This window comes from Festucalex cinctus, chromosome 2 (genome assembly GCF_051991245.1).
Source record: "Festucalex cinctus isolate MCC-2025b chromosome 2, RoL_Fcin_1.0, whole genome shotgun sequence".
NCBI classification, from domain to species: domain Eukaryota; kingdom Metazoa; phylum Chordata; class Actinopteri; order Syngnathiformes; family Syngnathidae; genus Festucalex; species Festucalex cinctus.
The window spans coordinates 3,482,034-3,509,075 of NC_135412.1; the positions used below are offsets into that span (position 1 = coordinate 3,482,034).

The 27,042-nt window shown below is 40.1% G+C and overlaps 1 protein-coding gene across 4 annotated transcripts in view; it reads right to left on the reverse strand.

Moving 5' to 3' along the window:
* The window catches only part of creb3l1 (cAMP responsive element binding protein 3-like 1), a 28,960-nt gene extending 2,057 nt beyond the window's left edge, over window positions 1-26,903 (reverse strand). Inside the window, exons 1-11 of one of the 4 annotated variants that reach the window (XM_077512251.1) lie at window positions 26,547-26,903; window positions 17,038-17,170; window positions 15,652-15,738; window positions 9,561-9,715; window positions 9,403-9,484; window positions 9,128-9,318; window positions 8,902-9,048; window positions 6,756-6,814; window positions 3,134-3,202; window positions 554-656; window positions 344-482 (exon numbers count right to left, since the gene is read on the reverse strand). In XM_077512251.1, the coding sequence (XP_077368377.1) occupies window positions 344-482; window positions 554-656; window positions 3,134-3,202; window positions 6,756-6,814; window positions 8,902-9,048; window positions 9,128-9,318; window positions 9,403-9,484; window positions 9,561-9,715; window positions 15,652-15,738; window positions 17,038-17,170; window positions 26,547-26,657 (1,276 nt within the window). In that variant the 5' untranslated portion in view covers window positions 26,658-26,903. Of the gene's footprint in view, window positions 1-343; window positions 483-553; window positions 657-3,133; window positions 3,203-6,755; window positions 6,815-8,901; window positions 9,049-9,127; window positions 9,485-9,560; window positions 9,716-15,651; window positions 15,739-17,037; window positions 17,171-20,720; window positions 20,846-20,883; window positions 21,012-26,546 lie in introns of those variants that run through there. The other 3 variants (XM_077512247.1, XM_077512249.1, XM_077512250.1) reach the window with 3 other exon arrangements.
* Window positions 26,904-27,042: the final 139 nt, after the last annotated feature.

A 27,042-nucleotide genomic window follows, 5' to 3' on the forward strand; every position in this document is an offset into this window, starting at 1 on the left:
GACGTCAAATGATGCATTTTTTTTTGATGGTCTGGCAATGAATGTGTTAATAAATAACTTTTAAAAAAAATAAATAATCAAAGTGGCCCTTGCAGCTTTCTATTTTTCTGTCTGTGGCCCTCAGAGGAAAACGTTTGGACACCCATGGTGTACATTACATCAACAATTTATAATTGCTTCATTGATTTTTACCCCGTTTAACTCATTCACCGCCATTGACGGAAAAATACGTCAAATGATGCATTTTTTGCTGGTCTGGCAATGAATGTGTTAACACTTATCAGCCCACATTCACTTGGAGGGTTCTAAATGAAAGATACTATTTACTTGAGAGGCAACATACCCTTATTGGTGGTGTATAGGTCCTCTGACTGGGGAGACGGAGAGGGAGAAACATGTAAGGAGGAAGAAGACGCATGGGTGACGAAGGAGAGGCAAGGAGAGAAGGAGCCCAACACCAGGACGAAACACAATGCCATCATCTGCACAGAGAGAACACAATTTATGTGCGTTCAAAAATCCGCAGGAGGAGAAGACGAGCAGCCGCGCTTACCATGAGGCACGTCCCGGTTTGAGTTGAGGCCATTTTACAAGTGCGCGGGACAACTTTCCCTGAAATGAGCGACTGGAGTTTCTGGAGCTGCTGGAGAAGTGTTCTGCAGACACACAATGGATAGTTTGACTACTTTATTTAGCCCACGGTCAACAAATGTAAATCTAATATTGAGAAAAAAAAGAAAAGATCAAGACGTTACATATGACATTAATGTTCAAGTTGTGTTCAAGTATGTGTCACTAATTCAAGACTTGACCTTAGTTTAAACTCAACTCAACTTTATTTATAAAGCACTTTAAGAACAGGCGTTGCTGTATACAAAGTGCTGTACATAAACATCAGTTTTGCAGTAAACGAAAACAAAGCAAACATTTTGAAGTGCGAATACAGGTTGTTGTTGTTGTTGTTTTTTACAAGTAAATACATTATACATCAGTGAACAAATAAGAAGTAGTGAATAAAGAGATAAATAAAAACATAAATAAGTAGAGTAAACATCAAACTCATCCACACCACAAAACGCCAAGAACAAGTCTCATGTTGCGCCAAAAGCCAAAGAATACAGAAACAAATGCACGCATTTTCAATTAATTTAATCCATAATCAACAATGTTGACCCCCCCTCTTGTTCTTGACACCCGTCGCCGTCAGACTGGACCGATACAAGAACGACACATTTGCGTGGCCTGGAGAGCAGGGTTGTGATGGTTATGTGCTGCAATGGCACAACGCGAACACTAGGGGGAGACACGCTCACAAGACCTCATCTGCACATTTACGACATCAACCGCTGAGGCTCCAAAGGCAACCGAATGAACCCGATGAAATGGAGTCAGTCAAGTCAGATATTCGACTGGCACAGCGAGCGAGTCAGTCAGCCGTTCGGCCTTTGTCACTCCCTTGCGAGAGAACACACACACACACACACACTTTGATGTCAAACAGCAATGATTAATGGCTGCTTCAAATATACAGCACGTCTAAAAAGGTCCCACTGGCTGTTTTTTTTTTTTTTAAGTGAATGTGGCTGGATGAAAACATAAAAGTGTACTGGATCGTCATCTCGACTTAAACGCGACACATTTCATACCAACAAACTTGTTTTTAGACTTGTCGTGTTGACTCACGTTGACTAGTTTGCCGAGTGATGGTTTATGAGTGTGTTTACGTGGGTGGGCTGGATGCGGAGGGTGGGTGGGCGTTCCAAGATGAAAACTTTAATTACAGACTGCAGCAGACAGAACCCCCCCCCCCCCCCCCCACCACCACCATCTCGGTCCTCCACCAGCACCAGCTCTACTTGTCTTCTACCCAAGCCTATCACTCGCCAAGAAAATGGCAGATTGGACTCAGAGCAAAAACAACCGTTTCATTCCTATAAATAGAGAGTATGGAGGAGAGATATGTTCAGCATTTGACATAAAGCGCGATATAAAAAGCATTCCATTTACCATATGGGATGCAGACACTGAGATATTATTGTTTCTTTTCTGCTGTCCAACATCAAGACGCATTCTTTAAACTGATAATCCAAACACAAAAATGAGAGTCCCCCCCCTCATTCCAGTTTTGGTCTGTATGTATAATTAAGGTTTAATCTTGCTAAGGTTAAGTGTTACTTCTATATGTGAGCGTCTCTACTTCTGACATGAAAAGTTGCAGTGTTTTGAGAGCAACATATCAAAGTCACTGCGATTGGCTGGCAACCAGTTCAGGGTGTCCCCTGCCTACTGCCCAAAGCCAGCTGAGATAGGCTCCAGCACCCCCCACCACTTTACTGGTGACCCACAGATTAATCCACCCCAACATCCCCCACTGGGGGGGGGGAAAAAAGCTTTTTATTTTTATTTTATTTTATTTTTTAACAATTGAAATTGTAATGGAGTGAATCTGATATAAAAAAAAAAAATGCTGAAGATGCTGGATAAAAGCAGATGCAGGACAACAAAAAATTGGCCGTAATAATAATAATAATAATAATAATAATAATAATAATAATAATGATAATAATAATCATGAATAAGGTGTGTGAAGGCTTTAGCTTCAGCCTTCACACAATAATAATGCGTTTAATGAATTGATTTCTGCAATAATTGAGAGGATTTGATGCACATTGTTGTCATATTTATGAATTAAATGCGCGTCCGCAGAGCTGAAAAATCGGTCCACATCAAGCAAATTCATGAAAGACGCTTAAATATGGTTTCAGCTGAGCTGGGTGTTACATTTAATCTTTCAGGTAGGAAACTGTCAGGTGCGCCATGTGAAAGGAAACGACCTCAATACGCTGTAACGCCGCTGCAGCATGGCGCAGAGAGGAACCAAATTCCCAAACACGGACATCGAGGCTTGCGTCAGCTCAAAAATCAAAAAACGCCGTTTGCAAATATACATCCCATAATGTGCAAGTCGAAGCCGTGTCTTATCAGAGGGGGTGGAAACGAGACAAAAAGAGAATTAACCAATATGAGGCTTAAAAAATGAGTGTTGTACACACTAAATAGGAAGCACGTGTCAATTTGTCAATTTGACGTGATATATGATGTCCTTGAGTTGAGCGTGTGCAGTGGGCTTCACCTGTTGGCTGTCTCCAGGTTTTCCACCTTTCCCCACAAGTCACCGTTTTCTGACGTGTAGTTCTCCACTCTAGGACAACAAGAACAAGCATATCCGAATTTTATTCAGACACAAAATAAACAAGAGTATGGTTTGTAATAAACAAGGTAAGGGAAGGCAAAGCAAAGCATTTTTATTTCCTTACACAAGGCAACTCAATGTGCTTTAGACAAGCAAGAATATAACACCAGAAAATATCAACAAACTGAAAAAAAAAATGGTTTGGGAGAAGCAAAGTTTTCAACCTGGATTTAAAAGCATTTACACTCTGGGCTGACGTCACTTCTGTTAGCTTATTCCGTTTGTGTGCAGCATAACAGCTAAAAACAGCTTCACCATGTTTACTTTGAACTCTGGGTTCCACTATTGATCGAAGTATATTATATTCAATCAGCATTTTTTGAATATATTCAGGACCCAACCCGTTCAGTGATTTATAGACCAGCATCGCAGAATTTTGAACTCTATTCTACAGCTGACTGGGAGCCAGCGTAAATAAAGCCTTAATGTTCCGTTCTCTTTGTTTTGGTCCGCATCCGAGTCGCGGCGCTCTGAAAAAAGCTTTTTTTTGCGAAAGTCCAGTCGGAAAACCATTCGTTACATGAATCATGGCGTCTCCTGGAGATAAAAGCCTGGATGAGCTTCTCTTGGTCTGCCTGCTGGAATATGCAGTCCTTCAGTCTGGAGATGATTTTCAGCTGGTAAAATGCTGTCTTAGTGATTGATTTGATGTGATTGCTGAAAGTCAGGTCTGAGTCTATTAGCGTCCCAAGATTTCGAACTTGGTCTTTGCTTTCCAAAGACAGTGACTCAAGTTGTTTTCTAACAGCAATCGTCTTTTCTTTATTGCCAAAAACAAAAACAAATGACCTCCGTTTTGTTTTCGTTGAGCTGAAGGAAATTTTGGTTCATCCAGTTATTAATTTGCTCTAGACCAGGGGTGTCAAACATACGGCCCGCGGGCCGGATCAGGCACGAAAAAGGGTTGAATTCGGCCCACAAGACGACAATGTGAAGTAAAAAAAAAAAAAAAAAAAAAAAAAAAATGTAATGTCAGACCAATTAACTCATTCACTGCCTTTGACAAGTATACTTGTCAATTGTATTTTTTAGAGCGGTGCTAAATGGGGGCGAATCTGAGCATGCTCCACTGTAAATATCAAACTTGGAAACAACTTTACTGATGCCCAACCACCGGTAGATGACATCATTGCCCCATTTTATAGGAAATAAACACAGTTTCAGAGTCCATGGGAGAAATGGCTGTATTTTGGCAAACCTACATTTTTCTGCTGTCAATTATAAAAGAACGGGACGGGACAAAAAGTAGGGAGTCTATTCTGTTATTTGGTAGATTCGGTTTATATATAATTATTGAATGTAATATCACGTGAGTATTGGAAATGTAAACATTTTCTATAATGACTGGCAGTGAATGAGTTTTAATCAGCCAGCCACAATCAATTATTCAAATTTGTAATTTCCCAAGAAGTCCTCAGATGAATAATATAACTTGTACACGGAATCGACGTAGAAGTCATTATTTTACACAAAACTTAAAGTTATGGTTTGTTTAAAAAAACGTTGTTTTTTTTTTGTTTTTTTTTGTTTTTTTTTAATCATAGACCAACATAAACGTGTTAAATACGACACAAAATTCAAATACTGGTAACACAAATACATATGACAGGGATTAACGTCCTTATAACTTCATTAACTGTGCCACACAATGCATTCTGGGAACTATACAGGGTGTTCCAAAATGGTCGACCCCATTCTAAATACACTTTATGTTGAAGGTCACAAGTTTTATTGGTTAAATTTACAAATAAAAGAAAATTTGTGAAGAAGGCATGCTGCACTGTCTTCGGTGACTGAGTCCGAGAATGCTCTAACACGCAAGATGCCTTTTCTTTTGAAATGAATGACATTTCTTAACCTGAAAAGATAGAAATGCCAAACGTTACACACAAAAACTTGAAACGTTTCTACACAAGCTGTGAAAATTTGAGGTCATTCCAACAAAAATTGACAAAATTATTGGCCTGCGAAATGGGTTCAAAACATTTTGGAACACGCTGTATAGATGCAAAACAGGAAGACTTAACACGTCCGGAGTGTTAGCGAGTTTCATTTGCAGTCGTGTTATTTTTTTCAACAATAGATTATAGTTCAGCTCCGTAATTTTGGGCTGGCCCAAAAATCGCAAAAATCTACGTATAATTGACGGCAATTGTTTTTAAGTTATATAGCATTATTTTACCGATTCGGCCCACTTAGTATCGTATTTTCCGCACTATAAGGCGCACCTAAAAGCCTTCAATTTTTTCAAAAGCAGACCATGCGCCTTATAATCCAGTGCGCCTTATATATGGATCAATATTGAGCCGCAACAGGTCTCGCTGTCAAGACGCTATCGATGACCCTGCACGATCGGCGACGCGCATGCGCAGAAGATCCCGCCATCTTGGATCGCTAGCTAATACTAATACTTAACCTCAGAGAAAATAATAAACCAGCTGTTTATTCATTTTGGGAGTGAATGTAGTTGTCAGAAAGCTGGTTTGTAATCTATTAATAAAGTTTGACTGACCTATCTGACTGTTTTGTTGACATTCCCTTTAGCGCAGCACCATCTAATGGCTGCATAACGTAACCCCAGCCTCTACTGTAGCGACTTTATTTGGAAAAAGTTTGAACATATGTCATTCATTGAAGGTGCGCCTTATAATGCGGAAAACACGGTAATATGTTTTCCTCCATGCGGCCCCTGAGCTAACATGAGTTTGACACCCCTGCTCTAGACAGTGATACAATACGTTAGTTGAATTGTTGTTGTTTGGGGACATCGGTAAGTACAGTTGTGTATCATCTGTTGAGACGATCTTTCCCTCTGGTCTCATGAGGCCATCCAACAGGTTTTCTCCTGATGCACACATAAGCCAAGAGGATGATGTTCCCTTCTTATTCACTTTTTAACAGTGACTAGAAATAAACGGTCTACCTTCAAATCCCATTTTCACTGGGCTGCACGTTAGGTGATATAATCTCACTGATCTCGTCCCAAAGTGAAAGATCGGTGATAATCATTGCTGTTTGCTTTGAAAGCATCTCATTCCAAGTGTGCTCCCCTTAGCCAGCCGCCTGCTGTTTGCTTCTTACGGCATCATTCAATAATCCTGCAGCTCATACGGCGACTACAACCTGACACAAAAGATCATTTCAAGAGACCGCGCTCTGCTCTTTTATGATGAGTCTCGTCTGACCTGCGGCAGCGGTTGCACACTGAGCTGGGAAAACTTTTAAATTACAAACAGCTGGATTTCAACCCCCCCCCCTTCCCATCACTGGCGCGTGGCTGGCGTGCATTCTCACGATGTACACAAGTGGAATGGGGAAGAGACTGCCGGTTTGCTTTCAGGCTTTTGTTGGGTGAATTGTGATTTAAGTGGACGTACAAAACCGGGTGTGCCACTGAGGCACTGTTGTATTTTAGAAGGGTAGAATTTTCAGACAGATAACTTGAAGATAGATTAGATTAGAGAACTGAAGGGGGAAATTGGCGAGAAAAATGGAAACTCACTTTTTCTCCAGACATTCCACATACTCTTTCTTCTTCCGCCGACTCTCCTGAGCTGAGATCTGTTTTTTTTTTTTGTTTTTTTAAAAGCAAATATCAAATTATTTTCATGTTATTGGCAGAAACACGTTACATTTCAGTTTTTTTTAATGCAAAGTTACAAAACAAATGTATTTCAATTTAGGCTTATATTTAACTCATTTACTCCCAATAACGTATAAATACGTTATTTTTTATGTTCTAAGTGTCCCTAAGACGTATTTATACGTTTTTTTTTTGTTTTTTTTTATGCTAGAGCATACAGAAAGCTTTGATGCAGCCTCTCAACTGCAAAGAACGGTTGCGGAAATGGTAGTTATTACACAAACGGCCAGCAGGTGGCAGCAGAGCAAAAAAAGCTCAATTACTTACAATTCTAAATAGATTTGTGAAAACTGATGAAACTTAGCTCTCTTCTAATGCTAATTGCTGCAAAAGGGAAACAGATGGAAACATACTTTTTTTGTCCTGATGAAAGAAGAGACTTTAATCTTTCTTTTGATAGGTTCCATGTTTTTATAGCAATTGAACACAATATTCTGTGGGCCTTGCAAAATCAGTCAAAATCCAGTAAAACAGTCGGGAGCGAACGGGATTGCGAAATGTGAAAATGGCGGCGAGTGAATGAGTTTTAAGTACCGTAATTTCCAGACTATAGAGAGCACCTGATTATAAGCTGCACCCAGTATATTTCTAAAGGAAAAAGCATTTTGTCCATACATAAGCCGCACCTGACTATAAGCCGCATGTGCCCACATTGAAACATGAGATATTTACAAAGAAAGATGGTACACAGAAAGAGTTTTCAAAGGTTGAATAATATACCTTAGCTTTTCTTTCCAAACAGTCCCCGTGACGCTGCAGTAACACAGCAGCAATACGGTAGTATGGTACGGTACGGTAATACGGTAGTAACTAACAGGGCTGGTTAAAAATAACATCCCGGTAAAAGTCACTCAGACTGAGACTTCTTGTATTTTCCATGTTGAGGGTCTGTTCATGCTCATTTTATTCATGCACAAAGCGCAAAGTTATATTAAACTTGTGTCTTCCTCAACACATATATTCCACCTATCTCACTCTCATATTTTCTGCTGGAGCGCCGCTGGCGGCCGTTGCAAAAAAAAAAAAATGCATAAATTAGCCGATTTGTTGTGTAAGCCGCAGGGTTGAAAGCGTGTGACAAAAGTCGGGGCTTATAGTCCGGAAATTGCAGTAAGTAGCCGTTCGGAAAGAACAGCTGACTACAATGCTTAGATCAGGGGTCCCCAACTGGCGGACTGCGGTCCAGCTCTGGACCCCGAGATCCTTTCATCCGGACCTCCAAGAATATGTATTGGTGGGAAAATATATTCAGTTTTAGCGATAGACGATTTTTGAATAGGCGCACACGAGGGCATCTACGCTTGAGCCGGGGGTCCTTTGACAGAGCCGGGGTCCGGTAAGTTTGCAAACTTGTTTGTTTCTCGATGTACACACTTTCGCACGACAAACGTGATGAAGTATAGCTTATCAAAAGTAGGGATGTCACAATAAGGACAATATCGTGATATCGTGATATTAAAACTGCCACAATATCGTCGTCGTCATGTTCACAATATTAAAAGGGAACACATCTGCTAAAAAAAAAAGTCAGGTTGATTTCTATTTGTGTTCTAGCACCCTCGAGTGGCTAGTTTATTAGTGGAATTTAATTTTCAATAGGGATGTTTTGGCCTTCTATGTTAAAAATCTATGCTAATTGTCAAATGAAAGGGAACCTAATTTGCTTGTGAAGCGATCAATGTGTGCTTGCATTACCAAGTAAGTGCCTCAATATTGTTATTAGAGATTGTAGGTGGTTTATATGCATTGCTGTTATGCACAAAAGCAAAATATTGTGCTTTTTTTAAGTATGAGCTCTCTTTTTTTTTTTTACAACATTGTGATATTTTTTAAATATCGCCAACGCCCCCACAATATCGTGATAATTATCGTATCGTGACCTTCATATCGTGATAGTATCGTATCGTGATGTTTGGATATCGTTACATCCCTGTCAACTGGGGTGCGCAAACCAATGAATGTACTGTATGATGTCAACGAATTGAAAATATACAGCACAAGGTACCTTATTTTTAATCTTTCGTCGAACTCTCTTCAGAGCCTTCTCTTCACTCTTGGTGAGAGGAAGTTTGTTGGGTACAGGGTATCCCTCAGCAACGAGGGTCCTCTTCTCTTCGTCTGTCAGCAAGAGGGGTCCAGAACCCTGCAGTTTCTGCACAAACAACAATAATGGCCATTAGCGAAAGCAGGTTTTAATTGGCGATTGGGAATCACAGGAGGCGGCTACTGACGTGCGGCGCAGTGAGTAGCGGCGAAGACGAGATTGCCGTGGACGAGGATGCAGAGCCGCGGCCCGCTGGCCTCTGTTGCGGCTGCGGGGAAGACGGAGGCAGGGCGAGGTGCGGGGAGGATGGTGGCAGGGAGCCGTCACTGTCGCCGTGGTTGCTGCTGGGCGGGGTGGGCGGAAGCTGCAGGGCGTCATCTGGGAGGAAGCGGGGCGAGCGAGGAAGTGCTGTGACGACGGCGGACCGACAAACGGAGGGCAAAACGTGGATGGCGCGCGTACCGGTGGGCAGGCCCAGGTACTGTCCCATCTCTCTGGGTTCATCTTTAATCGCCACAGGCTTCACGTCATCCGGCGGACGCACCTGAACGGATCAGACGCACTCCTTCACATGTCGAGCAGAAAAAACGTGACGTGTCGCTGATTTGCGGGATGCTCACTGTGTGTCTCCATAGCGACCCTCTCCGCACAGGGGCGGGGCTTAGGATAAGGGGCGGGCCTTCCACGGGCTGCAGGTCTGACGTTTGAGTCACATCCGGCTCCTCCTGTTTCACTAAGATGGTCGACAAGTCCTGACTGAAGCTCCATTCAAATTCTGAGAGAGAGAAAGAGAGAAATGTACTGTTTACTATTTCCTACTTCAGAGCCACAATATAATTCAGACAATGTGTATTTTAATTACAGCTGTCAAACAATGACATTTTTTAACGAGGTTAATCACATCTAATTGAGGTATAATAATCAAAATTTTGATTATCCACAATTAAAGGCCCAGTCTGCCGGTTTGACTCTGGAAAAGGCACTTTTTAAATACAGGATTTAAACAAACAAACTACTTCTCAATTTACAGATCAGGGCTTGTCTTCATTTCTGGTGGTGATTTTGTCCTAAGACCCCCCCCCAGCCTGTATTTTGCCATTTTGTGTTTGTTGCGTACACAGCGGGACGTTTCTGTGGAAAGACAGTGTTTACACCCCTCCAGCCAATCGCAGAGCGGGGGGGGGGGGGGGGGGGGAATGAGGGAGTGAAAAAAAAATAATAATCCGTGCGTGCTTTCAAATTGTCGCGGGAGTGACGTCACGACTATAAATCTAAATATAAATAAATAAATATAATTATCTCCGTCTCTCACCGCCTGTCTTCTCATACCTGTTAAGTATTTTTTTTATGGCGTCACTTGAGGGTCTGCTACACTTCGTGCCTACACTTCATACTCGTACTCGTTTGTGCTGTGTGCAAGAAACCCCTACACCACCGAGCGAATGCTCCCTGCGCACACTCTGCCAATGAGAGTGCCAGTGCCCCCTAATGTAGTGGAGGTGCCATTGCACTTTATTCTAAGACAGTAAAAATAAAAAAATAAAAAATAAAATAAAAAAATAAAAAAGCACGTTCCCCTTGACGAAGCCTCGCGCGCCGCCCTGGGGGGGCCCGCCCCGCTATTTGAGAAGCAATGTATTAGCCACTCTTAGTTTGTTTAGTCTTGTGCAATTGTCCCTTGTTATGATAATGTTGTCAGCTACGATGCAGTTGCTATATTCCTTGTGATGATGATGATGATGATGATGATGCTATGCTCTGTTCCTGTAATTGTCACTCTTATTTAGGTTCTGCATTTATGACACTTATTTTGTAATATAAACTTTTATTGTAACATACAGAATTGTGCATTCAAAATATTATATTATAAATATATTATAGTGATTTTTTTTTTATATCTATAAGAATAACCGTAAAAAACGTGTTTTTTTTTGTTTTTGTTTTTTTCTCAGACTATAATCATACACTGCAATTGGCCGGCACCCATTTCAAGGATGTACCCCGCCTACTGCCCGAAGCCAGCTGGGATAGACTCCAGCACCCCCCGCGACCCTTGTGAGCAGCAAGCGGTTAAGAAAATGGATGGGTGGATATAATCGTACATCAAAATCTGAAACCGTTGCACCCCTAATAAACACCCTCTGTTTTCCAAATCCCATGTCTGCGTCTGGGTCCAAATTCCACACCTCACGTGACAGACGCTCTTTGTTTCTTGTGCTCCATGAGGTCGTGTATGTCTGACATTCTTCAGCCCGTCCCTCAATTTATTCTCCAAGTCAGGAAGCACAATGCAGTAACCGCCCGTTCGTCATGTGCTGCTCACGTTTACATCATATGTCTCCCACATTCTTCAACTGTTTTTCTCATGGTCTTCTTCTGTCTAATCCATATACGTATCTCTGAGGGTCCACAAAAATGATTCGTCTACCTGAAGCTTCGCGTCCCTGATTTTTCTCAGGCTCCTCCCACACGCTTGCCATGTTCCTCTGCTATTTCTCCCATTTTGTTCTCATGTTTTTGTTTTTGTTTTTGAACATCCACCTTTGGTTGTTTGGTCGTAGGGATGTCACGATAAGGACAATATCGTGATATCGTGATATTAAAACTGCCACAATATCGTCGTCGTCATGTTCACAATATTTAAAAGGAACACATTTGTGAAAAAAAAAAAAAGTCAGGTTGATTTCCATTTGTGCAGTTCTAGCACCTTCTAGTGGCTAGTTTATTAATGCAATTTAATTTTCATTATGGATGTTTTGGCCTTCTATGTTTAAAATCTACACTAATTGTCAGATGAAGGGGAACTTAATTTGGTTGTGAAGCGATTAATGTGGGCAAGTAAGTGCCTCAATATTCTTATTAGAGATTGTAGGTAGTTTATATGCATTGTTGTTATGTACAAAAGCACAATATTGTGCTTTTTCTTTTAGTATGAACTCTTTTTGACAATATTGTGATCATTATTAAATATCGCCAAATATCGTGATAATTATCGTATCGTGAACTTCATATCGTGATAATATCGTATCGTGATGTTTGGATATCATTACATCCCTATTTGGGAGTAGAGCAACCTTCTCTGTACATATAAATCTGTTGTTTTTCACTCCTTGCATGTCACTTTACAGATTTGTTTTCAAAAGAGAGCGAATTATGTGTTCTTTTGCCAGAGAGAAGCAACACAGAAGTCTTAAATCAAAAGCACTTCCTGACAAGCCTCGTCATTATAGACCACAGGAGGATAGTGCTCCATCATGCAACCATGGTGCACAATTTGGCCCCGGTGAGTATGTGTCGACAACACATATCAAAGACCAGAAGCTTGTCTCCAGGGTCCTTTCACTTTAAAATGTTATTACACACACACGCACAGTCTTTATGTACTATAAAAGAGGGGACTTCTCTGACATAATACCTCAACCATCACAAATTAATGCATATTCCTCAGCCTTACCCTAACCCAGTGCTTCTCAATTATTTTCTTAAAGTGCATCTGAAATTCAAAAATAAAATAAAATCCTTAATTAAACTATAAACATTTTTTGACTATGTCAAACCATATGATACGGAAAAATAAATTTACATAAAATCAAGAAATAATAATGCATTCAAACTGATCACCAACATTAACTCAGGCGCACAATATTAAAAAAAAAAAAACTTTAACCTGCAAAACAAAAATATAAAATAATTTGTGCTGATTTTTTATTTATTTTTTTTGCTGTGTGCAAAGCACGCATGCTCAGTGCAAACAAAACCCTGACACCACCGAGCGAATGCTCCCTGCGCACACTCTGCCAATAATGAGAGCGCCACTGCCCCCTAATGTAGTGGAGGTGCACCTGCACTTTATTCTAGAGCAGTAAAAAAATCAAAATCAAAAAATAAAAAGCATGTTCCCCGAGGTCAAGGCATTATAAGGCGCACCTTCAATGAATGACATATTTTAAAACTTTTTCCATATATAAGGCGCTACAGTAGAGGCTGGGGTTACGTTATGCATCCATTAGAAGGTGCTGCGCTAAAGGGAATGTCAACAAAACAGTCAGATAGGTCAGTCCAACTTTATGAATAGATTACAAACCAGCTTTCTGACAACTACATTCACTCCCAAAATGAATAAACAGCTGTTTTATTATTTTCTCTGAGGTAAAGTATTAGTATTAGCTAGCAATCCAAGATGGCGGGATCTTCTGCGCATGCGCGTCACCGATCGTGAAGGGTCACCGATAGCGTCTTGACAGCGAGACTTGTTGCGGCTCAATATTGATCCATATATAAGGCGCACTGGATTATAAGGCGCATGGTCTGCTTTTGAAAAAAATTGAAGGCTTTTAGGTGCGCCTTATAATGCGGAAAATAACGTACATTTGTTTAAGATGAGTTGTGACGCAAAATCCAACTGTTTTTATCCATCTTAGGGGGCGGCCATTTTGCCACTTGCTGTCGACTGAAGATGACATCACAGTTGCTCAGGGCAACGACCAATCACAGCTCACCTGTTTTCTAAAGCTGAGTTGTGATTGGTTGTTACCTGAGACCGGAACAACTGCGATGTCAGTTTCACTTGACAGCAAGTGGCAAAATGGCTGCCTTCTGATGTTGGTAAAAACTGCTGGATTTTGCTGCTTAACTCAAATTCAAGCTTTTGAAAAAAATTGAAGGCTTTTAGGTGCGCCTTATAGTCGTGAAAATACGGCAAATAGTAGAGTTTATGAGGCATTAATGCCACTTGATTAGAATGAGATATTTACATCAAATCATACACTGTCAGGATTTTGTTCACTGAAATTATGGTTGAAAATAAAAGCCTGCAGACTGTCATCCCAGCGGGTCAACAGAGAAAACTCTGTGATCTCGGCAGGACGGAAGCTGTAATAAAACAACAGTTGGTGGAGCACGGCAGGCGGGCAGATGCAGTAAAACGCGCAGATTTTCCTCGACATGGACCTTAATAAATCAGCGTTAGTCAAGTTGAGCACAACATTTGGGATGTAAATGTGAGCCTCCACATGTGAGCCTATAATAATAGTGCTGAACCTGCAACAGCTAAAATCCCTGAATGGACACAGATGGGCCAAAATTATGTTAACTCATTCACTCCCAAAAACGTATTTATACGTTTGTTTGTTGTTGTTGTTGTTGTTGTTGTTTTTAATGCTAGAGCATACAGAAGGCTTTGATGTAGCTTCAGACCTGAAAAGGTCGCTTAAAGCAATGGTAGTTATTACAAAAAAACGGTCAGCAGGTGGCAACAGAGTATAAGAGAGCAGCACGGGCCATGTTGCAACAAGCTCTTTTTCCCAGTGTTCTTAACAGGTTTGTGAATAATGATGAAACGTGGCTAAATTCTAATGCTAATTGCTGCAAAACAGAAACAGATAAAAAATATATCTTTTTTTCCTGATGAAAGAAGAGACTAATCTTTCTTTTGGTATGTTTCATGTTTTTATAGCAATAGAACACAATATCCTGCTGTGGGCATTGCAAAATCAGTCGAAAAAACAATAAAACAGTGAAAATGCTTGGGAGTGAATGAGTTAACATGTTTTTTTTTTATGTATTTGCTTTCAGCATCTTAATGAAATAATATGCACATTTTTTTTGCCTCCTCACCTATAACAAACATTTCAATACAATGTTAACAACAAACCAACAAAAAAAACATGATACATATTTGAAGAGGAGTGAGAAGAAACTGTTCTGAATCCCCACCTTTAAATCACTCAGTTATAAATAAAATCACTTCTTCCACTTTTTTGTTCTTCATTACATTGTGAAAAATCAAAAGGAAAACAAAATACAAAATTATATATATATATATATAAACACTAGAAGGCGGGGCAGCCAAGATTGTCACGTGGCAATGTGGAGAACCCGTCTTCAGCCCATCAACCCCCTGAGTAAGACATGATACAGACATGACCCCAAACTCGCCCCTAGATTGATTGTGTTTGTGTTTACTGTGTCCACTTCTGTGATGGGTCAAACACAGAGGTCAAATTTCGTGCACATGTGCATACAAGACAAATAGAGTCATGTTCCTATGAACTGTTTGAGGTTTTTTCTTTCCTTTTCTTTTTTTTTTTCTTTTTAAATTCCTCACAAGGGTCGCGGGGGGGTGCTGGAGCCTATCTCAGCTGGCTCTGGGCAGTAGGCGGGGGACACCCTGGACCGGTTGCCAGCCAATCGCAAGGCACGGGTATTGATTCATTAATAAACTATAAATCCTTTTTTTTTTACTTTTTTAGACAAAGCACATAATTCTACAAGGATTTAATTACATTGAGGAGAGAGAGAGAAAGAAAGAGAGAGAGAGAGAGAGAGAGAGAGAGAGAGAGAGTTTTTCTTCTGGCCTCGGCTGCACCACACTCAAAACCATATGCTTGTCATAGTGGAGTGTGTGTGCGCACGTGATAGGTGGGCAGGGCTTACTTAGTTGGGAAAGCTGCACAGACAGAAGGATACCCGGGATAAATGGAGAACGGAGGCGTGTACAGTCAATCGGACAGAGATGCAAAACCAGCCCAGGAGGAGAGCAAGAGAAACCTGCACATCTCGCACACGTATTGTGTGATAATAACGATGACGTGAGAAAATGACAGGAGGTGTTGCATCAAACAAAGCAGCCAGTAGCCTACCTCTATTATCTATTCTTCATGAGATGAAGAGGTTGACAAAAGCAAGTCATGAGAAAGATGAGTCACCCACCAGACTCTTGGTCCATCTTGACTGACAGGGCGGGGCTCTGGGGGGCGGAGTCTTCACTTAACGAGTAGCTGTGTTCACCTTGGATGTCTGCGAAGCCACAAATTGAAGCAGGTCACGAGTGCATTTGTGTTGCTGACAAAATAATCTATGCATACTTTATGCCAGTGGTGTCCAAACTACGGCCCGGGGGCCATTTGCGGCCCGCCATACATTTTTTTTTGGCGGCCCGCGGCAAATAGTAAAAATAATTTTTCAATGCTGTTTATTAAAAAAAAAAAAAAAAAAAAAAAAAAAAAAGAAGAGGGTGGATGAAACATTTCTAGCTACGCAAAGACACAAATTTTCAGCTAATAATTCAGTTCCAGAAATAAAAATTGTTTCATCCACTTGTTTCTTAGTGTCAACGTCCAATTTGTGAAAACATCACATTAATTAATGGTTAATTATTAATGAAAAAAAATGTAAAAACATCACATTAATGGTTAAGTGTGGTCAGTTGACGACCGATTGTTCTTCTTGTGGTTCAGAATGTCAAGTTGGGATCAGTTGCTGCTCAGTGGAGAGGCATATCTATTATAGTGGCACACAGGGGTCACTATTTGCCTTGTGACTGTTAGCAGTTTTCAATAAGTAACTGCACCTTATATCAGCAATTTATAATTGCTTCATTGATTTTTACCATGTTCAACTCATTCACTGCCATTGACGGAAAAAGACGTCAAATGATGCATTTTTTTTTTTTGCTGTCTGGCAATGAATGTGTTAATAAATAACTTTAAAAAAAAATCAAAGTGGCCCTTGCACCTTTCTATTTTTCTGTATGTGGCCCTCAAGAGGAAAAAGTTTGGACACCCCTGCTTTATGCAGACACGGTTGCATGTTAAGAAAATGGAAATATGGAATTGTGTGTTTTTGAAGGAGGGATTACTTTGCGGTTACCACTTTGGTTGACACTTTCGTCTGTTAAGAGTCCCCAATTTTGAAAGCCAAAGCTAATATACACTTGTGAATTTTGGGAATTTGACCTCTCGACTAGGAAGGAGGTGAGCTAAAGGCTGTTTTGAGGGGAAACTCGATACAGTTGGTCTTCATGCCGAGTTGGCTTTGAAATGTAGCCCAATAGAGACTTTGGGGTTCATTTTTGCGCAGATGTTGGCTGAGAGGTCAAGCAACTGGCCAACGTACAGAAATCCAAGGAAATGAAAAGGCAATTGAAAGATGTTATTGGGGCTCCAAAGTGTTTCTTGGATTTCAACCGCTTGAAAGCACACATTCGCATATTTGAGCCGCAATCGGCAGCAAGCGAGAGATCATTCATACTGTGCTGTTTGACCTTTTTTTTTGCAGTATCAGATAAGCATCAAAGTCAAAGATGTTAATTGTGACCTGGGCTGCTGTCTATGTCCATGTGGAGGAAAGAATGTCTGTCTGCCAGCAGGGGGCGCTCCAGCAGGTGGTCTTCAAAGAACGTGCTGAATAATTCACTGCTGAAATCGTCCATCTGGTCACCTGAGAAAGGCTGCAACACAAAAAGTTACAAATGGATTCAAGAAGGTGAGACAGATGCTGGGGAAAGAAGGAAGGGGAACATGACGAAAATACGACTTTTTCTGAGTTGGTATTTCTTTTAGTGATAGACCGATATGGTTTCTTTCAAGGCCGATACAGATACAGATTATTAGTAGTCAAGGAGGCCGAAAACTGATATTTTTGCAGTTAAGTGGGGGAAAAAAAAACTTTTTCTTTTAAACTATATTGACAGATTTGTTCAAAAAAATATAACACAAATTGCAGAGCTTCCAGGGTCATTAGCATGTGTTAAGCTAAATTAAATAATAATGATAATAAAAAAATAAATCAATAAAAAGCAAGTAAATAGATCCCTAAAGATTTCTACTGTAAATAAAGTCTTCTAAAAGTTCAACATAATTTCTTGATTTATTATTATTATTTTTAATAAAAACTGTGGGGAGTTTCTATTTTTTTATAAAGTGGAAATTTAAATAGATCCATAAATAAAAAGTTCCCTGCATCTTACTAAGTGACAAATGCATGTGAATGTATAGCTAATTTGTTTGTTTGTTTTTTGTTAGGGTTTGTAAAACATTTCAAAAGATCTTTGTCGTGAAAAATTGTCTGAATATGTTCCAAATGTGTTTACGACAAGTAAAAACTAATTATGAACATTTTACAATTCCCGATGAAAGCTCCAAATTCGCTGCATTTGCAAGTATTCGCCGCTCAGTGAGATACCAGCTTTATCGGCCTTCAGATTCAAAGAATGGCCGATGCCGATATTTTTCAAAATGCCAAATATCGGCACCGATAATCAGCCCGGCCAATAATCGGTCTATCCCTAATTTCTTTAGCAACAGAGGCTGATTTCGCTGTGTTTGCATTTTGCTGTAAATGGCACAAGATCACACACGTGGGAAAGAAGTACACAAACAGCACTGCACTTCTTGAATTAGGTCTGAGTCAGTGTCAGGAAGCAGACTAGCCAACAACTAGTTGCTATTTTATTTATTTATTTATTGTCCACAGTGGGACTTCAAACATAGCCCTCCAGTTCTGAATTCAAATTATTCTGACAGAAGAATTTGTGTACCTACAGCACGTCCAAATTTGGACAGTTTGATACATTTTCACAAATGGACGCTCTTAGTCGGTGCCCACATGGGTCTGTTATTATTTATTATATTATAATTTATTTTTTATTTTTTTTTACATTTTTGACCAATCTAAAGTGTTGTAAATGGCTTTCTCTTGTTGAAAACGTTAACTCATTTGCTCCCAAAAACGTATAAATACGTTCTATTTTAAATATTATCATACTTCCAAAGATGTATTTATCCGTTTTTTAATTTTTTTTTAAATGTTTTTTCATGATAGATCATACAGAAGGCTTTGATGCAGCCTCTGAACTGAAGAGAATGCTTCAAGCACGGCCATCAGGTGGCAGCAGAGTATAAGAGATCAACCAGTGCCATGTTGCAACAAGCTCTTTTCCCCACTGTTCTAAACAGATTTGTGAATAATGATGAAACCTAGCTATATTCTAATGCTAATTACTGCAGAACTGAAACGGATAGAAACATATTTTCTCTTCCTGATGAAAGAAGAGACTTTAATCTTTCTTTTGGTAGGTTCCATGATTTTACATCAATAGAACACTATATTCTGTGGGCCTTGCAAAATCAGTCAAAATCCAGTAAAACCGCCGGAGCGAAGGGGGTTGCTTCAGTGAAAATGGCTGAGTGAATGAGTTAATAGCTGCATTTGACTGCAAGGAAAATCCCATTGACCACTTTCAGACTCTTAAATCTCCATCTGATCTTGTCACATCTGCTTTTCATTCGTTGACCTTATGTAGGATCTGACATTTGTGCTCCCTCAGATCTTGAATACAGTTCCATAGATCTGATTGAAAAGGTTACCTTAGACACTTATTCATGGATATACAAAGTAAATGGAATTTCTTTCAGGCATTCAGGCAAGTCCAACAGTCCGAAAATGACCTGATTGTCACCCCCAGTGTGCTGATGTCATTACATACAACACATGTTCATCCTGAACTCAGATGAGTCAGTGAGCTGAGACGTTCTGGAAGCCTGGGACAGTGCGGTGCAAGGACTTCACGAGCTTCTAGAGCAGGGGTGTCCAAACTACAGCCAGAGGGGCCATTTGCGGCCCGCCGTCCATTTTTTAGTGGCCCGCCACACATGCTAAAAATGGCATTTGACTCAGTTCAAATCAAATAAAAACAAAAATGTTTGGAGATGGTCAAAGTAAGAAGGGAGGGTGTCGAAAAACATTTTATGTTTACAAAACTAACTAAAATAAAACTAACTTTAATTATAGCAAAAACGTCCTTCGTTTTAATCTTTGGTAATTAATTTAATGCATGAGCCTTTGGGGATGATTTTAAATGTGATTTTTAGTAGATTTATTTTTATATCAACCGGAATAATGACGTCACGCCCATGCTGTTTTTTTTAAATATTGTGCACAAGTAATACACATAAAAAAACTAAAACTAATACTGAAACAAACTAAACTAAAACTAAGCATTTATTAAAGAACTAAAACTAATAGACAAACTAACAGAACCACCCTGAAAACTAATAAAAACTAACTAAACTAAAAAAAACAAAAAAACTAAACAAAACTCAAAAACAAAATAAAAACTAAAATGAAAAATTCCAAAACTATAATAACCCAACTGCCATATTACAAATAAATTGTTTTATATACTGTACAATTTTTATAAATATGCAAAAGGACAAACAAATTATTTGTACAATTTTTAGGACTAAACAAAATTTCTCTTCATAACATTATGTGGCCCTTGCGTCCTTCTGATTTTCCGGATGTGGCCCTCAAATGAAAAAGTTTGGACACCCCTGCTCTAATAGATCAAAATGTTGACGACGACCTCATGACATTAAATTTACAAAGAATTAAAACACACATGTCCTTTTCAAATTTGGCGGGCAAAAAATGTTGATTGAAAAGCTTTTTTAATTAAGCGATAAATCAAAATAATAAAATGTGATTAATCTGATTTAAAAAAAATGTAATTGTTTGAAAGCCCTACTAAGAAGTGTCTCTAGTGTAAGCCTCCATAGATGTCTCCACTGTATAAATGCTCAAGTCAAATGTCTCTTATCTGTCTTTGCCTTGCCAGATTGCAGACCTCAGTCTGTTTTGCACAGCCGTCCAACATGATCATTATAATCGTTGGAAGTTCCCAAAATGCCTCCCGTGTGATTACTCAACCACAAGAACCGTAGAAATGCAAACAGAGAGGTTAGTTCTAACATTAGGAGGACAGACGCTTGTTGCGAGAACAACTGTAGTCCGAGTGGCCCTTTCATTTACTTCACACGGTGCTCTATGATGGGAAACACTTTCACTCTTACAGTTTACTCTCATGATTGTGTGTCATTAGCAAGGAAGAAAAGCGAGCAGCTAGGAAAGAGTCGACAGATGTAAGGAGCAATTATGAACGCAGGGAGTGTGGTTAAGCCTGTAATTAACAACGTTTTGTCCCAAACTATCTATCACACCTTCACCGCGCCAACTGTCACGCCAATACTAGCTTGCATCTTCACCTATTATGACCTACGGAGCCCCTAAGGTGACATGGTAGAAAAAACAAACAAAAAACTTTGCGTTCCCTCGCAAAGATTGCGTTCGCGAGGGAACGCAAAGTTGTTGTTTTTCGCCTACCATGTCACCTTCGCCGCGCCGTAAACACTTCCGGGTCATCTTCCATGTGAACAAAAGCGACGAGGATGGACCGTTTGTAAACATGAAACAAAACAGTGGGAAAGCTTTCCCAAAGCGACGAGGATGGAGCATGTATTTTTCCACTGCTTTGTTTACGCGTCACATGGAAGATGACCCGGAAGTGTTTACGGCGCAGCGCAGGTGACATGGTAGGCGAAAAAAACAACTTTGCGTTCCCACGCAAACGCAATCTTTGCGAGGGAACGCAAAGTTTTTTTTTCTTTCTACCATGTCACCTTAGGGGCTCCGTAATGACCACCAATTTTTAAAAAATAAAAAATACGCTTAAATAAAAAGTAACGCTGGAGACGATTACCACAACACACAGCGCACACATATATCTACCTAACTCCACCCACATTTGTAGTCTCCCCCAAAATCAAATGTCATTTTGGCCTGTGGGGGGCAGCACTATGCTACAGGGCATCCAGTTTGCCAGAAAAGGAAAAGAAGAAAAAAGTCCAATCATAGAAAATGAAATAGATGATGTTAGGCTAACTTTTAGCGTACCTGGTTAATATATGGAAGTTGCAATCTATTCTTGTCTTTTTTATTGTGGTGAAGTTTCATTTTTTTTGGCAGGAGTGATTTGAAATTAAATTTCCTACATAAGCGGCTTGAAACACGTTTCACACTAAACTCGCTCAGTATGAAATGGTCGCGTGGCAGCGTGGAACAACGACAGTGCCCCTAGTGGCTAGCATGCCAATATTTGGACGTGCTGACATAGCAGCGCCAAGAAGTAAAAACAGAGACTCTTGTCACTGGTTGAGATGAAAAGTAGACCACACCTCGACAAGATGTATCTTTCAAATGGTGGAAAAAAAAAAAAAAAAAGCAGCAGAAAAACATAGAATGGTGCATTGTTTACTAATTGTTCAGCAGAAATTTGGATAATTTAATCTCATTCGTGTGCTACATAATGAATGGGTTCGTAGATGTAATGCTGCGCACTACTAAGTGCAGTATGAAAAGGGCTTTAATGTTCAATTATGGGTTATAGTCAACTTTCTGAATAACATCTATCGTTGAACACTTAGGGCTACTACGTGACTGCATTTTACTGTTGTCCTTATGGTGTTACTTAGAGAGCTTAGTATCTTTCGAGGTGGTACTTTGTGTTTAAAAAAAAAAAAACGCTAACACATCCCACAACACACCATCTTTTAGAGCAGTGCTTCTCAAATAGCCTCGGGGAACATGCTTTTTATTTTATTTTATTTTTTTATTTTTTTTTACTGCCCTAGAATAAAGTGCAATTGCACCTCCACTACATTAGGGGGCAGTGGCGCTCTCATTATTGGCAGAGTGTGCGCAGGGAGCATTCGCTCGGTGGTGTAGGGGTTTTGTTTGCACTGAGCATGTGGGCTTTGCACACAGCAAAAAAAAAAATCAGCACAAATTATTTTATATATTTTTGTTTTGCAGGCTAAAGTTTTTTTTATTATTATTTTTTTTTATTTTAATATTATGCTCCTGAGTTAATGTTGGTGATCAGTTGGAATGCATTATTATTTATTGTTACTGGGGGGGCATGACAGAAAATAATTTAGTTTAGAAGCACTGTTTTAGAGTGATCTGATAATCGGACTTTTTGGAACGGGGAATGTGCTTTGTGCATGTGACATCACACTTGAGCTAATAAATTGTGACTGATGGAATTGATTTCTTTTAACGATAATATTCTTCTGACAATTTAAAGAATGAAACTGCGATTGTGCCATCGAGTTCAAAGATGAACGCAGTTCTCCCTACTGTATTTGATTTTATGCGGCTACAGCGGTTTGGCTGCATTTAGCTTCACTCGAGTTAATGTGGAGACTAAAGTCAACTATAGTTCTTAAGAAAACAGGACACACAAGATTTGACTTTCTCTCTCTCTCTCTCTCTCTCTCTCTCTCTCTCTCTCTCTCTCTCTCTCTCTCTCTCTCTCTCTCTCTCTCACAGCATGTCTGCTCACATTCTTCTGGCAGCTGCACGGCCAATCAGAAGTGAGCATGCAAATAAGATGGGTGTGTTTTTCTACAGCTGGAGTGCAGGGTTTGAATGGGGAGTAGCACAAAAAAAAGAAAAAAAAAGAGAAATCACAATATAACACGTATAAATCAGTGATGACTAATTCATTTTGTCACAGGCCGCAATGAAGTTCTGATTCCTCTCAGAGGGTTGTTAACTGAAACCATATAAATGTCTTTTGGACTCACCATATTAAAACATACACGACAAATAGATGGTGGATAACTACTTTTTGTAATCAGATGTCAATGACGATTTTGTTTCAACTATTTGTTGAATGTTCTTTCTCAAAAGGGGTTTGGTGACAAAACATTGTATTATTTTAACATTATTAAATTGGATCCAGATTTGGGCAAGAAACATGAAGAAGATGCACATGATTCGGTTTAGGGGACCACATAAAATAATGTATAGTGGGCCAGCACCAGCCTTTTGAGTTTGACACCAGTGATATAAAGGAACTGAAACAAAACGTGACAAAAGTCCCAAAAGTGAATATTTTAGATGTCCATTTTACACATGAACAGCATTTATGTATATAGTATGCCTAACAAATTCACGTGCCCCCCTGTTATAAAGTATCACAAAGTGCTTTAATACCAACTATTTCAATCTGATGAGCACTTAATTGACAATTTTGAATAAGAGACTGAATTCAGATTTTTACAGCCAAATTTGTGACTGCTCACGAGAGAATTAGAAAAAAAGAAAGAAATATGGACCAACTTACAACAAAGAATAGCTTTATTAACTGTAAGAGAAAAGATTTAAAGTGCATCTGAAATTCAAAAATAAAATTAAATCCTTAATTAAACTATAAAATTTTTTTGACTGACCATGTCAAGCCATATGATACAGAAAAATAAAATGACATAAAATCAATAAATAATAATGCATTCAAACTGATCACTAACATTAACTCAGAACACAATATTTAAAAAAAACTTTAACCTGCAAAATAAAAATATATAAAATAATTTGTGCTGATTTTTATTTTTTTTTTTTGCTGTGTGCAAAGCGCACATGCTCAGTGCAAACAAAACCCCTACACCACCCAGCGAATGCTCCCTGCACACACTCTGCCAATAATGAGAGCGCCACTGCCCCCTAATGTAGTGGAGGTGCAATTGCACTTTATTCTAGGACAGTAAAAAAAATAACAATAAAAATAAAAAAAATAAAAAAGCATGTTCCCAGAGGTCAAACGCGCCCCCCTTGATGGAGCCCCCCCCCCCGGCACTATTTGAGAACTACTGGGATAAGGTTACAAAGTATACAAAGTCAGGTGTGCTTTGGCTCCCATTTATCTAGCCCTTTTTGCTGAATCACACAAAATGCCACCTGTTTGGCAGCAATGTGCTTCTTTTCACATGCTACTATTGCTTCCACACTATTAGCACATAATAAGCATGGTCGCATATCCAATTTGTCACACTGCATTGCATCAGTTGTGATTAAGAAATGATACCGGGTGCTGCTGTTGCTTGTGAATGAATGGCGGGCAACTGTACAATGAGAACACGTTCAGCACTGGTTCCTCATAGCGAGAGCTTTCTGCGGGCATTTGTTCGAACTGTAACTGGACCGCACATGAATATTCGGTGCGCTGAAGACTCTAGATTTTCTGTATCTGTAAATGTGAATGTGACTTGACCCATCCTCTGACTGAACGGTGAATGAGTGACCAGCAAAAAGTTCAAATGCGGCGTGATGGATTGAAAGCTAATTAGCATTAGCATTATTAGTCACGGGGGTCCAAATTCAATAAGCGACTTCAAACTCCACTTTTAAAGTCAAAAGAAACGAATAAAAGTCCAAACACACTACTTGAATCCATTTCACAACTGAACCAGAACCGGAAGTCGACTTGGAGGCTTGGTCAAAGAACACACGTGTCATCAGCAAGGTGATTGACAGGAGGTTAATTAGCAATAGGCTCATTAGCTCAGCCACAGGATGTCAACAAAGTCAACAAACAATTTCAAAGTCCAAATTCTCTGTTGATAAACAACAACAACAGAGAATCTGACAGAAAAACAAAGACACTCAAATAATAAAAAAAGTAATAATTAATAATAAATAATACAATCTGACATAAAAACAAAGACATGAATGAAAACATCCAATGTGGCAAAGTGTGGACTATGGAGTACTACAAATGATAATAAAGTGTTCGGAGCTAAGGCACACAAACAGAATAAGCTAATGTTAGCATGTGTGATTATTTTTTGTATGCTCAAAAGTGACAATGACACGATGATGACAAATGTGCTTGGCTAATTCGCGAACCTTAACTGGTGCCCCTGCTGACCAGGTACTACAAATACTACCGAGCATTTCTTCCAGGTACAATAATCTTGAGCACAGTGCTTCTCAATTATTTTTTTATGCAAATCATCCTATGAACAAGAAGATAATGTTTCCCCTAACTGTCTGCTGTGACAATAAATAGTATCTTTTGTCTGTAAAATTGTTAGCATGTTAGCACGTTAGCACGAGTTTGCATCTTCTCCCCGTGCCCGCGTGGGTCTTCTCCGGGTACTCCGGTCTCCTCCCACATTCCAAAGACATGCATGGCAAGTTAATTGGGCGCTCCGAATTGTCCCTAAGTGTGCTTGTGAGTGAGGATGGTTGTTCGTCTCTGTGTGCCCTGCGATTGGCTGGCAGTCCAGGGTGTCCCCCGCCTTCTGCCCGGAGCCAGCTGAGATAGGCGCCAGCAGCCCCCGCGACCCTTGTGAGGAATAAGCAGTCGAGAAAATGGATGGATGGATGTCTGTCAAATTGTTGTAACTACACCCCTGCTGAAGAGCTAATACTCACTGAGCACCACTGCCACCTACTGTACTGGATGTGCAATTACACTTTATTTTCAGAGGGCAAATAAAAAAAAAATAAAATAAAAAAAAAGTTCCATGGGGTCACATGTGCCCCCACCGGCATTGCACAGCACTCTATTTAAGAACAACTTTGAGTCAATCAATAGCAAGATTGTGGTTATAGAAGCATTTGTGTCATGGTACTCCAAAAAGAAGATCATATCACTGATCCAAGTCAGTGAAGGCCTGATTATCGGCTGACTCTGAAAGATAATGAAAGATAAGCCTGAGTGATTATCCGGTGATGTGGTGTGTTAAGAGTGACCCCTCCCCCCGCCCCCCCCCCCCCCCCCCCCCACCCACCTCATTCTATGGTTGTGGCTGACAATCACAAATGTGTGTTTATGATGACAAATCCTTATTTGTGCGGTCAAAACAGAAATTGGCATCGCAGATTCTGTGTAAGGTTAACTGGCGTTTTACCCATTTTTGATACGCCTTTTCCGGAGTTTTACACTTTATAAAGATTCATGAGTGTGAAGAAGGCTAAGCTTACTTATACACTGAATTAGTATTGACGCACATGCACCCACACGCACACATGGCGCACACAAAGGTGAAAAGGTAACAGCACCGGATGTCAATAGGGATCTGTGATCCGAGGTCCGGGTCCGGCTGTGCACATCCCAGCTATATAGTTGAGTTTGCTTTCAAGGCAATTAAAAGGCAGACGGCAGGCGCACAAGAAGTGAGCGGCGTGTGTTGACTCACCACATTGGTGAGAAAATCTCCCTCGTTGAGTTCCTCCAGGTCCAACAGGTTGGTGCCTCCGGGTGGGTAGAGTTTATCGGCCGTTAAAGTGTCTAAGATAGACTCCATCATAGCGTATGGCCGCACACGTGATAAGAACTAATTCATTACATTAAAAAAAAAAAAAAAATCCAGTTCCGAACGTCTGTCATGCGTGCAGCCGCGATACCAGCGTCCGTGGAGGACGCGACTCAGTCACGAGTGACACGCTCGATTGGTGGTGACGTTCACATCTGTGCGGGCACGACACCGGCCGTCCGTCTCCATCCAGCTTGCGAGAGAGCCGAGCTCCGTCTTCGTTGTCCAACCGCAGCGCTCGCCGTCTCTCCCACGCTCTGATGAATAGGCAGCAAGCCACGCCCACCCAGCGTCATCGTGTGGCGCACACACCCAAAATAGACCAAAACGATGAATTCACACAGAAATGTTATGTAGCCTGTCTAATCTATAGCGTCTG